This window comes from Sminthopsis crassicaudata, chromosome 1 (assembly GCF_048593235.1).
Source record: "Sminthopsis crassicaudata isolate SCR6 chromosome 1, ASM4859323v1, whole genome shotgun sequence".
NCBI lineage: Eukaryota > Metazoa > Chordata > Mammalia > Dasyuromorphia > Dasyuridae > Sminthopsis > Sminthopsis crassicaudata.
Genome location: NC_133617.1, coordinates 58,610,076 through 58,625,565, shown reverse-complemented (window position 1 = coordinate 58,625,565; position 15,490 = coordinate 58,610,076). Strand labels below are relative to the sequence as shown.

At 37.3% G+C, this 15,490-nt stretch overlaps 1 protein-coding gene across 2 annotated transcripts in view; it reads left to right on the top strand.

The window, feature by feature from the left end:
• LOC141563972 (tetraspanin-33-like) overlaps nt 1–8,971 on the top strand; it is a 37,741-nt gene extending 28,770 nt beyond the window's left edge. Inside the window, exons 6-8 of one of the 2 annotated variants that reach the window (XM_074305824.1) lie at nt 934–1,062; nt 5,331–5,492; nt 6,922–8,971. In XM_074305824.1, coding sequence (XP_074161925.1) covers nt 934–1,062; nt 5,331–5,492; nt 6,922–7,074 — 444 coding nt within the window. In that variant the 3' untranslated portion in view covers nt 7,075–8,971. The remainder of the gene's footprint in view (nt 1–933; nt 1,063–5,330; nt 5,493–6,921) is intronic. The other variant, XM_074305835.1, reaches the window with a different exon arrangement.
• Nucleotides 8,972–15,490: the final 6,519 nt, after the last annotated feature.

Below are 15,490 nucleotides of genomic sequence, written 5' to 3'. Positions count from 1 at the left end.
AGGACCTATACTCAGCTCAGTAATTTGACACACAAGTAAATGCCCAGGTTTTGGATAAAGAGTCTGGGGTTTGGAGTCAGATGTTGGAGCCCTAAGGAAGGTCTCTTAGAGCAGCTTGGTATCTAAATCCCTCTACAGTCAAGTTCCCCTTTATTTGCCGAGGTGTTTTTTTTTTTTTTTTTTGGACTTTTTACTTTCATGCATTTTCCATTCTAAAACAACTGGCCTGCTGTTTCCTGAACTTAACATCTCAATCCCCTGCCTTCACGTCTTTGCACAAATGGTCCTGTGTCTAGAACAGCCTCTCTCCTCAGGTCCCTCTATAAAATCCTGGCTTTCTTTACAGTATAACTTGGGTGTTGCCTCCTTGAGCAGCTTTCCTGATCCCTCCCCCAATTATTAGAACTTTCTCCCTCTTCAAATCACTTTGTACATTCTTCAGACTCAATCATTCATGCATGTGGTAGTAGATTGTAAACTCCTTGAGTTCATGAACAATTTTATTATTATCATTGCATGTTGAATGCTTAGTCTTGTGCCTGGCACTTAAATGCTTGTGGATTCAGCAATCATTTTTAAAGTAGCTACAAGGGGTCCTTCCTTTCAAAGAGATCACATTCTTAGGACTGAATCAGTCAGAGCTTGTGACTCCTTAACTATAGCCTTTGAAATTGCAGGTGATCCTGGACTCTCCAATATTCACTGGGCCTATATAATTAAGCCCCTGTGTTTCCTGCAGATAATAGAAAATACCATCGTGTGACCTCCCTCCAGCAATGGGCCTCTACATCATACAACCACCCAATGGCTAATTTGGTACCAGTTCCACAGATTTACCATTTCTTTGCTATGGGATGCAAAGGCCAGGCTCAGCCTGAAGCCAAAGGCTCCCCTCCCAGATATTCTGGTTCTAATGCTGATTTTCCTCTCCAGTTTGAGTGCTGTGGGGTGCGTTCCTACAAAGACTGGTCCCAGAATGAATATTTTGACTGCAGCATTTCCAATCCAAGCTTGGAACGTTGTGCTGTCCCTTTCTCCTGCTGCATCCCCGAGGAAGAACAGGTGAGTGCCTGTTATAAGCAGGGTCCTTTTGCTGTTCCTTTTGTCTGATGAATGATTTTAAAGTCAGTGATGGGACAATTTATTTTAATATTATTAACATCAATATAATATTCCCTTCTCTGTCAATAAGCCATCCTGACTACACCTTAGAGAAGTTCTTCTCTATAGAGAATCTAGGAATGTCATTGCATTCTTGCTTTTGAGGTACTTTTTACTCTTAACTAGATTAGACTGGGCTCCACCCTGGGAATCTCTGTTTAGAAGCCCTATTATCCCATAAACAAAAACTAACTAGGACTAGTCACAGCTACAGAAAGTGACTTCAAGTTGTCCTTTATCCCTCATTAAGGTTTGGGGCAAGCTAAATCATGAATAAAAACTACGACAATGAAGTTGGTTTTATTGTTCAGATTGTCAAAGGTGACTGGAACCTCACAAATAGATCTCTTTTCTTATGTGACCCTTTCCGTTTTCCTCCTGAATTCAAATTTAATCTCAGGTACTTAGTAACTATATGAATCAGGGCAAGTCACTCAATCTCTGTCTTGTTTATTCTTTGATGATAATGTCAGGGAGGGGATGCCATGACATGCAAGTGAGTAGGATTTGAATGAGGGAGGGCCTCACTTTCCCCTCCAGAATCATCTGGGTCTAGGGGCCAGATAAAGATCATGAATATTGAAGATGGCTCTTTGCCTTATTTCATTGGAGGAGGAAATGTCAAAGCACTCCAGTATTCTTCCCCCAAATCTCGTGTGCTATGGTCCACAGGGTTTTGAAGATTCAGAAATGATAGAACAACAACATAGACATATATCACCATTATTGGTAATGGAAACGAACTAGAATCCTTTCCAGTATTTCCATTATATTTGGAGGTAAAAAAGGGATGTCCATTGCTTGACATAATATTAGAAATGCTGCCTATAGTAGTTAGACAAGAAAAAGAAGTTGAGGGAATAACCCTAGGTACCACTGAGACCATTATTTGACAGAGGCAAGACTCAGAAAGCTGCTCTGGTTTGCTTGAAGTTCTATAGTTAGTAAATGACAAAGCTGGAGCCTAATATGTCTCTCTCTTGCTCAAAATTCTTTCATGTTTTTCCACTGCCCAAACTTCTTCAGCCTGCATTTTTTTTATTATAGCTTTTTATTTTTCACAATAAATGCAAAGTCATTTTCAACATTCACCCTTGCAAAACCTTGTGTTCCATACTTTTCTCCTTCCTTCCTTACCTCCCCTCCTCCTAGACATCAAATAATCCAATATAGGTTAAACATGTGCAATTCTTCTAAATATACTTCTACATTTTTCATGCTATCCAAGAAAAAATCAGATCAAAAAGGGAAAAAAAGAGAAAAAAAGCAAGCAAGCAAACAGCAACAACAAAGGTGAAAATTACTATGTTATGATTCACATTCAACCTCCATTGTTCTCTCTCTGGATGCAGATGGCTCTCTCCATCACAAGTCTATTGGAATTGGCTTGAATACCTCATTATTGAAAAGAGCCACGTCTATCATAGCTGACCATTGCAATCTTATTGTTGTGTACAAAGGTGCTGGGAATACAAATAGGAAAGGAAGACAGATCTTGTCCTCCGAGAGCTTATGTTCTAAACAGAGGAAGTGATGATTAGGGAAAGGAATATTGACTTGGGTTGTTACTAAGAATGATTACTGGAACTCCCAAGAAGAGATAGTCTTGATGAAAACAGTCACAGCACAAATGGCAAGATGCTCGAATCGGAGGCAAGAATGGGATGTAGCGCATGATAGGGGGCCAACTTGATATATATATATAGATTAGACAAATATAGTTTCCTTTAGGCTCCAGGGCTGAAAAACTGGAGTCTGATGCTCTCAGGATGAGCTCCTCCAGCTTTAACCACAATGTTCCTTGGGTAACAGGCCCACAACTGCCAAGCCTGGAGTTCAAAGCCTTCCCATCCTGGAAGAGCCTATCAGAACACAACTGGTGCTCTGCTGCATAACCCTCAAGCACTCAGGACCAATCTGGGAAGTGGCAGAATAGAATTTATTGAAGCATCTAATTACAACACAAAGGCTACCAAATTAATTAATTGTATTTGCTCTGCTAAAGAGCTATGATTGATTTTACTTGTGTGTGGGCTCCCTCTACTGGTAGTTTATAATTCCTCTATCTTCCAGTACACTTGTTGGGACTGGAAGTAACTTCATCTTATGTCCAGTCTTCCATCAATATACTTCTCTGCACTCAACTAGACTGGTGGTTGGAGGGCAGGCACATGTACATCATTAGGTCTGAATTCAGACCTTTTATAAAGGTCTAATTACTGAAAATAGTTCTTTTCTTTCTTTTCCCCCCACTTAATAGTATTTTTTCCCCTTCAATTACATATAAAGATAGTTTTCAGCATTGAAAATATCTCTTTTTTTCTCAAAAGGTTACTAACCATTCTGATACATCATTGGGAGAACTATGGATTGGCACAATGTAAACATTTTATATACAGTAAAATCATAGATCTGAAAGACAATGTGGTGTGATATGTAGAGAGCTGACCTTGGAGCTGGGAAGACCTGGGTTCAAGTCTCACCTCTGACACTTTTTTGGCTTCCTGGTGCTCTCCCTTCTCACATTATTTTTTATTTTGTTGTTGTTGTTCAGTAATTTTTCAGTCTGATTCTTTATGATCTCATTTGGGGTTTTCTTGGCGAGTATTCTGGAGTGGTTTGTCATTTCCTTCTCTAGCTCATTTGACAGATGGGGAAACTGAGGTAAATAGGGTGAAGTGAACATAAAGGATATGAGCAGCAGTTTTCAGATGAAGTAATCAAAGCTATCTATAGTCATATGAAAAAATGCTTTAAATCACCACTGGTTAGAAAAATGCAAATTTAAAAGATGCTGACATACTACTCTTTATCTATCAAATTGGCAGAAAAGGAAAATTACAAATTTTGGAGAGGATGTGGGAAAATGGAGACATTAATACACTGTTGGTAGAATTGTGAACTGATTGAATCATTCTGGAGAGAATTTTGTGTTTGTGTCCAAAGGACTATAGAGCCCTTTGCCCTAGCAATGCCATATTGTACCCATAAGAACCCATATGTACCAAAAATATTTATAGCAGCTCTTTTTGTTATGACAAAGAATTGGAGATTAAGGGGATGCCTATTAATTGGGGAATGACTGATAAAGTTGTGGTATAGAACTATTGTGCTATAAGAAATGACAAATGGGATGTTCTCAGAAAACCCTGAAAAGACTTACATGAAATGATGCAAAATAAAATAAGCAGAAGTACACAGCAATATTGTACTATAGTCAACTGTGAATAAATTAGCTATTCTAAGCAATGCAAAGGACTCATGATGAAAAATTTTATCCACATCAGAAAAAGAACTGATGGCATTTGAATGCAGATTGATATATACATATACATATATATATATATATATATATATATATATATATATATATATATATATATATATATATATATACATCGATTATATATATATTTAAAACTTTCTTTTTGTTTGTGTTTTCTTTCACAACATGATTAAGATGGAAATATTATGTATTGTATGTTTTGTATGACCACACATATATAACTATCTATCTATCTATCTAAAACGAAATAAAATTATTTACCTTCTTAAGGAAGGGATAGAGAGAAGGAAAGAATTTGGAACTTGTAATTTAAAAAAAATGTTAAAAATTGTTTTTATGTGTAATTGGGAAAAATAAGATGTTAAATTTAATGGAAACATAGAATATGCAAAAGGAAGTAATGTTGAAATGAGCCTAGAGAAATCTTAATGCAGGAGAAGAGATAGGGAAAAGCAGCATTTTCCTTTTGTGGGATACAGAATAAGTTGATGGGGATTGCCATTTTGGTAGCATTTGCCTAGATGTTTTTCTTGCTCTTGAAGGAAAGCTCTTTGGGGAAGGGAAAGGAATAAATCTGTTAATGGCTATGTTATTAGAATAAAAGCCATTAGTGATACTTAAAAGAAAAACAAAGAATATGTCAAGATAGTCTGCCAAGCCTTGCTCTGAATCCGGAGAATTCTTAAGAACAAAGGGCAAGGTAGTTGAACATATATCCCAACTATTCTGACTGGCCCCTGGTGCTAAGCCTTGTACACAGTAAGTACTAAATAAATGTATGTCAAAGTGAATTGAAATTACTTGCAAGGGTTGGAGAACAAACCTAATGTCTAATTTTTTTTTTTTTTTTGGGTGTATGTGTCTGACTCCTTTATTCCTGTAGAATTTTCTTAACACCATGTGTGGCTATGGAACCCAGAATCTGAAAGCCTGGAAGGCAGAAAGTTTGATCTACACAGAAGGTTGTTTGGAGAAGATAGTCACTTGGGGACGGAGTAACCTATATCTGATTGCTGGATTGGCTCTGGGCCTTTTGGCAATGGAGGTAAAGAGAGTTATGATTACAGTAGAATAACAACACATTTAAGGAGAATTTTGAAGTTTGCAAAATGCCTTTCATACAATTTCTTATTTGAATCTCATGACTATCCTGTGGGGTGGAGTTGCTATTATTACCATTTTACAGATGTAGAAACTGAGGGTGAAAAAAGTTAAGGAACTGGTCTAGAGTCACAGATCTTGTTGAGACCAAGCCCAATGCTTTATCCACTGAGAACAAAAAGTACTAGGCTTGGATTCAGGAAGACCTAGATTCCAATATTGCTTCTGAGATTTACCAGCTGTGTGACTGAGCTTAGCCTAGTATTTTCTCTATTATGCAGCTTCCATAATGCTATATGTAAAAAGATAAAGATTCTATACCAATATTATGCAGAAGGAACAGAACAGATTCTTGCCCTCCCAAAGCTACCAGTCTTGCAACGGCTCCCATTTCTCAAAATACAATATTCTCACCCCAACTTGATGTGATACTGTAAATTTTATTATTATTATTATTATTTTAATCATTTAACTGAAGTTGACCTTTTAAAATTTTGTAGGCAAATGAGCATAGAATGCTAAATAGTTGACCAGAGTCCAGTAAAATGATAGTCATTGGTCGTCAGAATAATCACTGAAGCAAAATCTATAAAAATGGCTTAGTTTAACTTGATGTCTTTTGCTAAGTGCCAGAAGCACTGGCGGCACATGTTGAGGTTGTACTTGCAGATCAGGCTATGTTACTTCCAACAGACACCCCACAATCAAGGCCTCCGGCTGAATTTGCTAGGGTGGCTCCAGTAGTTGGTGACCCATGGCGCCGCCAGCAAAGACTTGAGACAAAAAGTGAGTTTTATTATTTCCAAAGAATTTTGGATGTAGAATCTGGAGAGTTGGTGGATTTGACTCTTACTGGCTCTGTGACCTAAAGGTCATTGTGTCTTCAGCTGTTTTAGCCTTATCTGCTTCTGTAAAATTCAGTTAATGCTACCTAACTCACAGCATTGTTGTGAGTTGCTTCCATGGTTAATGGGTGCTATTGTTTCATTATTGGTCTTCCTTGAGCTATAGGTCCTAGCATGGGAGGAAGATATACAGTTTGTTGTTTTTATTGTACAGCAATTTTTCAATTGTATCTGACTCTTTGTGATTGAATGGTTTTCTTGGAAAAGATCCCAGAATGAGTTTGTTATTTCCTTGTCCAGCTCATTTTACAGATGAGGAAACTAAGGCTAATTGTGTGAAGTGATTTGCCCAAAGTCAAAGAGCCAATATGTGTCTGAGACCAAATTTGAACTCAGGAAAATGAGTCTTCTTGGCTTCAGGTCTGGAGCCCTATCCACTATGTTACCTAGCTGTCCAGGAACTTACATACTCAGTAAACACTTCTGAATGAATGGACAAGTAAATGAATAACTCTTCTTTCTCTCCAGGTTATTGTCTTCTCTTTGACTGTGACGCTAATTTATCAGATCAGCTTTATAATTCAGAAGAGAACCAATACAAAGAGAATTCTAAGAGAATTGGACCAGAAAGAAGAGAATTCTGGGCTTTCTTCAGCCCTACCTAGGGAGGAATGTGGATGAAGAACATGAGAGGCAGTGGATCAAAGACAAACTCTTTAACTCAAGTCAGCCCAAAGGGAAAGCTGAGGAGCCACATCGAGCTAGAATCATTGCCTGTGAATGAATCTGCAACATCTGGAATGCAGCAGATGCTTCTCCAAACCAGTCCAAGCATCTGGAGGGGAAAGAATTAAGAGTTAGAAAACTTGAGTTTGAGTCTTGGATTTGCCATTAATTTACTAATCATGTCCCCTCAGTTTTTCTTTTTAAAAATTCAATTTTATTTCATTTTTCCATCCCCCATTCTTTCCCCTACCTTCCAGCTTTCCACTTGGAGAAGGCAAGGAAAACAAAATCATTACAAATATGCAGAGCCATGCAAAACAATTTTCTGTGTTATGGGTCTTGGTTTGTTTTGGATTGGGGTGTCTTAAGATCTTTTTTTTTAGCTCTAAAAGTCAACATTATGTTTTTGTAGATCCCTTTCAGCTTTCACATTTTATACTTTATGATCTACAGACTTATGTGCTAACATCCTCTGTTTTATGTTTAGAGCCCTCTCATTTCTGACTTCCCTCCTGGCACTGGCATTGTAGTATTAAATTTTTTTTTGGTCTTGAGCCTGTGTTTTTCTTTACTCATACAGAATGGTACCTCCCCTTCAACTTAAAGCCTTAGAGAAAGTTACTTGATTTAAATTTTTTAAAAATAATTTAATAATTTTGCTTGGGATCCCCCACAGTCAGTATTTGTCAGGGGTGATCTTCATGACTCCAAGGCTGATTCTCTATCTGCTATGTTGTAATGCTTCTCATGACTGTATTCCAATGAAAAGAACTGCTTTTCTTGAGAGATTTCTGATGCTTCTGCTGTTACCCAGAACACTGGACTGGTCACATTTGGAATAGTAAACATGGAGATGACTTATCACCGAGGATCCAGGTCCAGAAGGCAGGAGAAGGCCACAAAAAATATAACTCTACAGGCCTAGATGGTTTTGTATCTTTTTAAAGATTTAGGAGACTTGAACAAAATCAGACATGAGAAATAATGCAAGTCCTGCAATAAACATGAATGTTGTGGGATTTTTTTGTTTGTTTGTTTTTAAAGGAATCTAAAATCCCTGAGAGAGAGATAGTTGGGAGTTTGAGAAGGAAGTTAACTCTGAATACCAAGAGTCAAGCAGTTCCTGAATAAATTGTTTCAGGTTAATATGATACACATATTGTTGAGCTAACAAACAATGACTCAAGCATTTATTTTGTTCTATGGAGAGGAACTTGATGGTAGGTAGTATAATATTCAATGGCCCCACAGATTGGTTTGTTTTTTTCAAGCCTTTAATTTCATTTCTCTCAAAGTTATTATCAGTCAGTCAGCAAGTCAGTAAAGAAACTATGGGGGCAGAGCCATCCTAAATCTCTGGGCCCAAATGTCACCTTTTATATGAAGTGACTGCTGCACTCCCATCCCAAATCACTTTGTAGTGATTCTGTATCTGTCATTTATGTGTTTATGTAATGGGGGATTGGCCAAGGAAAACCAAGAGCTGGGATCATATTTGGGGGACCCACATGAATTTCTTGGTGTGTCTCATTCTGGGTATACATGTTGGAGGATTATTCTCTTTCTCTATTTGAGAGCCTGTGTAGATAGATATTCTGTGGCTTACTTCTGTTCTACTGACTGTGTGACTTTTTAATTGGCCCTTGAGCTAGAACTGGAACTATACACAAATGATTCCCACATGGGCAACTCAGTCTCTTTCCCAGTTGCCTGTGTTCCAGTGAGGAGGACAAACTGTTGGGGGCTTCTGGGTCAAGAAGGGACCTGGGCTGTTTCTCATCTGAACCACTTCCAATTTGAACAATGCAAGGCTGTTCCATTGCTTCTGTTTTTTTTTTTTTTTTTTTTTTTTTTTTTTTTAAATTTTATTTATTTTTTCTGTGAACAAGTATTTATTTTCTCTCTTTCCCACTTCACTTCTCAATTTAAAAGGAAAAAAAGAGCAAAATTCTTATATCAAATATGCGTTGTCAAGCAAAACAAATTCACACATTGTCCATGTCCAAAAATGTATGTCTCCTCAGTGAGGAGATGGGTAGCATAATTCATCATCAATTTATGAGAATCACGGTCGATCATTACCTTGGTCAGAATTGGTAAATCTTTAATAAAAACTTTTTATTTTAACAGTGTGGTTGTTTTTCTATAAATTGTTCTTATGGTTTTTGCATGTTACCCTCAGAGTGTAAGTTTCTTGAAGGCTCTCTGTCTCTTTATCTATCTTCACACTTAGAACTGGAATAGAATATATACTTAATGATTGTTTATTGATTCATTGAACATCTATTTATATAAGTCTTTCTAGATTTCTGTGAAACTCATTTTCATAATTTCTTTTTAAAGAGTTCCTTTCTTCAGTGAGGTTTTGTATCTTTTATCATACTGTTAATCCTCTTCTTATAATTTTGTTACACTCTCATTTCCCCCTCCCTATTTTTATTCTACTATTCTTACTTGACTTTAAAATTTTTTTTGCTCTTTTTTGTTATTTAACATTTTATTTATTTATTTTTTGCTTTTAAATTTTTTTCCCCTTTCTTTAACTCTTCAAGAAATTCTTGTTGGGCTGGTATTCAATCTACATTTCTTTGAGACTTTGCTTCTAGACATTTTCTATTGTTTTCTGAACGTGTGTCATTTTATGGTCAAGGGATTTTTTTGTTGTTTGCCTTTTTTCCCAATGAATTTCTTGATTCTGAATTTTATATTAGAGTTATGATCTGACTTGTGAAGGAGATGGGGAGAACAACATTATCCAAGCTTCAAACTTTTTAGCCCTGCTGCTAATTTTAAGTGTCACTGGCTTCTTGGTGTGTATTCTGAAAGAATCCCTTGTGACTGCAAGTGCTTCTTTCCACACTAGCTCAAGAAATCATGAATGAAAACTGTCTATATTTATTAGAACCAGAGGGCAAAATGATGATAGGAATCTATCTCTTGAAAGGAGATAGTTCCATGAATGTCAAAGCTAAAATCTAGAGCTCTTACATCAAAAATATATATATATATATATATATTGCCAGTATCTAGAAAAAGGTATTTCAAGTGCTAATAAACCACAGTCAATCTTACATAAGACATGGCAGTTTCTATTAAAAATGAGAGATCTTGGGATATAACATTACAAAGGGCAAAAGAGATAGGCTTACAATCAAGATAACTTACCCTGCAAGGCTGAATATAATCTTGCAAGGGAAAACATGGATTTTTTTTTTAATAGAATAAGAGCACTTTCAAGCATTTCTGATGAAAAGATCAGGGTTTAGTAGGAACTTAAAAAATAAAAATCCAAGGGTTTAGACTTTAGAGAAACTAAAATGGGAAATTTATTTGAAAGGAACTGTATGAAAATGTAGCATTCTTCTTTTTTTTTTTTTTTTTTTTTTGAGGCTGGGGTTAAGTGACTTCCCCAGGGTCACACAGCTAGGAAGTTAAGTGTCTGAGACCAGACTTGAACTTGGGTCCTCCTGAATTCAAGGCTGGTGCTCTATCCACTGCACCATCTAGCTGCCCTGAAAATACAGCATTCTTATAAGGAGAGAAGAAACATTCTTTCAAAGTAGATTTTCTTTATATCATATAACAGTGATAGAGACAAAGTACAGAGGTATTTCTTTTTTGGACATGACTATTTGTGAAAATATTTTATGCAATCATGCCTATTTGTGATCAGATTGTTTCTTCCATTTCTCTTAATCAATTGAGGAATCTCTTGACCAATTTCTTTTTTATATATTAAATAACTTTTTATTTTAAAATAATAACAGCTAACATTTATATATTATTTTAAGATTTACAAAGATCTTTACATGTGTTATCTCATTTGATTCTCACAACAACACTGAATTAGGTTCTATTATTATTCCCTTTTAACAGATAAGGAAACTGAAGTAGAGATACAACAATTTGCCTGGATTTTAACTACCAGGAATTATCTGGAGTAGAATTTGAATTTAGGTCTTTCTGATGCTGAATTTAGTAAACTACTTATCACTGTGCTACCCTTGAAATAATTTTTTTTTTTTAATTGAGGCAGATCTTGGATAGCAGTTGGTTAGTTTTTGATTAATTGAGGAGAGAGAAAGAGTTAGCAGTAGTAATGCCAAAAAAAAAAAAAAAAAAAAAAAAAAAGAGGGCCACTCAAACATTTTTTTAATGCAGAGAACAGAAGGAAATACATATCATAACATATATTTGTATATGTACTATACACACATACATAATATATAATGTGATAATCATATTTGTCAATTATGCTGCATCTCTTTGTGTCCTGTAATAATTTGAGGCCTGAGGAATCATTAGCATAAAATCATGTAAGAATATATACATAGAACTTACACAGAATCTGTAAGACCCTACGTGAGAATCCAACCCTTCCCTATAAAACCCTAGACCTGGCCTACATCATTGAGCTACCTTGGTGTGAGTAGCAAAAGACTTGGGTGTCCTATCCACTGACTAGGAAGGTGATGAGAGTTTGATATAATCTGGGCACTCTGAGTCCAAGGGCAGCCTCCTATAGGACCAGTGCTAATCATTGTCATCCTTTTGCTGTGGTCTGAAGACCATCAAACCTGGTCTTATGATGGTCAATGGTATCATTGACCTTAGACTGCATTTCTCTTGTCCTTGGGTTTCTCATGTTAGACCTTAAGCCTTCCCTTGTGGGGATTAAACTAGGCTGTTATAAAGACTTATTCCTTTAAACAATTGCCTGGTCTGTCTGATTCTTTTGGGAAACTTACTTTTTTTTTTTACACTTTTTAAGTCTCTAAACTGTTGTAACAGAATGGGATAGAAATCATGTTGTCTAATTCATTTTTCCGATGAGGAAACTGAGGTACAGAGCAGGGAAGGGATTTCTCCAAAGTGAGGTATATAATTGCAAGGCCAGAACAAAGATTCTGCTTTCCTAAGCTTAGTGGACTTTCTTAAGTTTAGTGGACTTTCTGTTATACCAGTGCTAATGATAAAAAGAAATAAAATATTCTTATATGAATTTAAATAAATTAAATTTTAAAAAATTTACTGCCTTTGTGAAATTCCAACCTTCGTTAATGACTTCTACCTAAAACAAAGGTCCAGTTCTTTAGTATCAGTATTCTATCACTGTGTATTATTCCAGGTCCTAGAGCACAACGGTTTCTGAGGAGTTAAATATAAAGATGGTTCAAAGAACCAGAGTGAAAAATGTCATTAAAGAAATGCAGGGCTGAAAAGAGAAGATGAGCTGATTACATGACAGGATCTGCTCTTTGATTGATGAGTCCTTGGTTGAGATTTCCTGATGGGTGCCAGCCATGCTTAATTCGGTCTTAGACCTACTCACTCTCTAGACTGCTCTGCCTCTTCACTACCAGGTGTAGGTTGCGCCCATTCTCCCTTTCCCCTACTAGAATGTAACCTTCTTGTGTTCTATATATAAGCCCACTGCTTAGCACAATGCCTTGTTCATAATACAGATTTAGTAAGTTCCCTATCTATTGATCTATCTATCTATTTATCTATCATCCATCTCTCTCTCTCTCTCTCTGTCTCTCTGTCTCTCTCTTTCTCTCTCTCTCTCTCTCTGTCTCTCTCTGTCTCTCTCTCTCTCTGTCTCTCTCTGTCTCTGTCTCTCTCTCTCTGTGTCTCTCTGTCTCTGTCTCTGTCTCTCTCTGTCTCTGTCTCTGTCTCTCTGTCTCTCTCTCTGTCTCTGTCTCTCTGTCTCTCTCTCTCTCTGTCTCTCTGTCTCTGTCTCTGTCTCTCTGTCTCTCTCTGTCTCTCTGTCTCTCTCTGTCTCTCTCTCTCTCTCTGTCTCTCTCTGTCTCTCTCTCTCTCTCTCTCTCTCTGTCTCTCTCTCTCTGTCTCTCTGTGTCTCTCTGTCTCTGTCTCTCTGTCGCTGTCTCTCTCTCTGTCTCTCTCTCTCTCTCTCTCCTCCCCCCCCTCGTTTTCTACCACCATCTCTAGCATCCGTTTCCCTACTGTATCTGCCTCTATCTCTATCACATCTGTCTTTTTCTATCACTTATCTCTGTCTGTCTCTGTTAAGTACTGACTTAGCACCTTGTAAGGATCCTAACATGTCTCCATCTCTGACTTTCACTCACGGGTAGCTTGTATACTTTGCTGGTGTCAGAAGTCAGTGAGGAAGCTTGATTGACATGTATTGTCAACAAGGGTACTTTCATGTGGTCAGGCCAGAGAGCCATCTGAGTATTTGACTTTACTATACATTTAAGGGCTTTAAGGGATCAGAAAAAGTGAGTGAGGTAGGTAGTGCACCCTTTTTAAATCCTGTCTTTACAGATGGGAAAGCCAGAGAAAAAGAAATATTTTAGAGAATGCCACATAGCTAGTGAGGGATCTCTTAAAACTGGGTCCAGGGCTGTTTCTGCTGCATTGCCCTGCCATTGGATTTCAAATGCACAGGCATTCACTATTTGATTAGAAAACAGAAAAGTGACTGGGGTGTCTTCAGTGCCACAAGAAAAAACCCCTGGGAGTTTAGCTTAAATGATAAACACTGGTTGCTGTAGTGATCCTTGCTCTCCTGAGAAAGATGGGAATTGTGGGAAGGTACCATTCCAGCCTTCTCTGCTTAGGCACAATTTTAAGTTTCCTATTTACTGTTGTTTTCCTGGCACAAGAAAGGATAATTTTTGTTTGAAAATGTTAGGAGAACATACTGGTTCTTGGGTACTCAGTAGTGGGCTGAGGGAGGATGCCAAGCACTCTGGGAGCTGCTAGTAGTGTGCCAGGATTCAGGGCAGGAAGAGCTATGCTTTCACAGATGTGTCTGGGCTACTTTTAAGTACAGCCAAATTGTGGAAAGAGCCATGCGGTTTCCCTCAATTTACTCATGGGCATTAGGGAACTGATTTTCCAAGAGACATCTCGAAGAAAACAGTCAGTGTGGGCAACAGCATGAGTCTTAGCCCCAGGACCCGTCAGAAGTTTCTCCAGGGGAGGATGGTATTGCTCCCTGCCCAGCCATCCAGAGTGGTTAGAATTTTTATCAGTTCAACTTTCACAGGTGAGTGACTTAGGATATGAAGCAACAGTTCTTGGGGATAGAATGTGTATCAGAGATGTATAAGGGCCATCTCCAGAATGTTAGAGTGGAGAAAGATTGCCCCAGGATTCCAAAGGCACAAGTTTGGGGCTCAACTCTGTCTTTATTTACCAGTGGCTGTATATTGCTTCCCTCTCTGTTATCAATTTTTTTCAATTATAAAGCCAGGAATCTGGACTCTAATTTTGTGTTCAAAAAATCCCCTCGACTTGGGCATTCTATCATTCTATGTTTTAACGTCTCTCAAGTTGAAGCATTCTGGTTTAGCCTGTAAGGAACATTCAAGCTCTATGGGTGATCACTCTTAGATCCTTTTAAGATCAGTCTGTGTCCAGTATTATAAAGACCCTCCTGGCTCTGACATTCTGTGTTCCCCGACATTTTATGTTCTACATTCTAATGAGTTTACTAGCTCTGAGGTCCCTTCTAAGGGCCCTCATATAGTATTCTAAAGTCCATCTCAGCTTTAACATTCTGTTTTATTTTAAGTCTTCGTATCTCTGACATTTTCCTATCTAAGGGCCTTTCCAGATTAGACATTTTATGTTCCAAGAGTCTTTGATGGTTATAAATGTGACAGATTTTTTCTTTTCTCTTAAAATCCTTGAATGTTAACTATTGCATAGTTTTGATCAGTTCTAGGTACAGAAGTTTACTCTGAGATGAAATATATAAAATTTGATTAAAGACTAAGATGAATGAATGAATATATGGATGAAATACATTTACTAAACACTTAGAATGTGTCAAAACACTGTGCTGTTCTGTAACAGCATGACAGTCCCTTCTCTCAAAGAATTTATATATTTATAGTAGGAAGGAGGACATATACATACCCTGGAAGTCCATTTTATAACTGGAATTTTCTAGAAAAAGCTGAGAGGAAAAGTAAATAGATTTTTACAAACACAGCCATGCTGTTGGTTTGGTAATCACCTTTATATAAAATGAGGATAAAATTTTTATACCTAAAAATTAGGATAATCAGTTATAAAATTTTAGCATTGGAAGGGGGACCCTTCCAGGTCTGAAATTCTGATTCTATTACTTGCAAGTACTGTCAGTGTGTTGGAAATTTTGATATCCTTAGGCAAAATCTTGTTTGCCATGTCTTAGTTACCACTCTGCTTGGCCCCAGAGGGCAGAGTTAGAAACTATAGTTGGAAGTTGCAGAGAGGCAGATTTAGGTTCTGTGTAATGGATGATTTTTGAACTATTAAAACTGTCCACAAAGAGATGGGCTGCCTTAGTAAGCACTGAGAGTCCCATCACCCATCACCAGACATCTTCATTCAGACTTGATGGCTTCTTGTT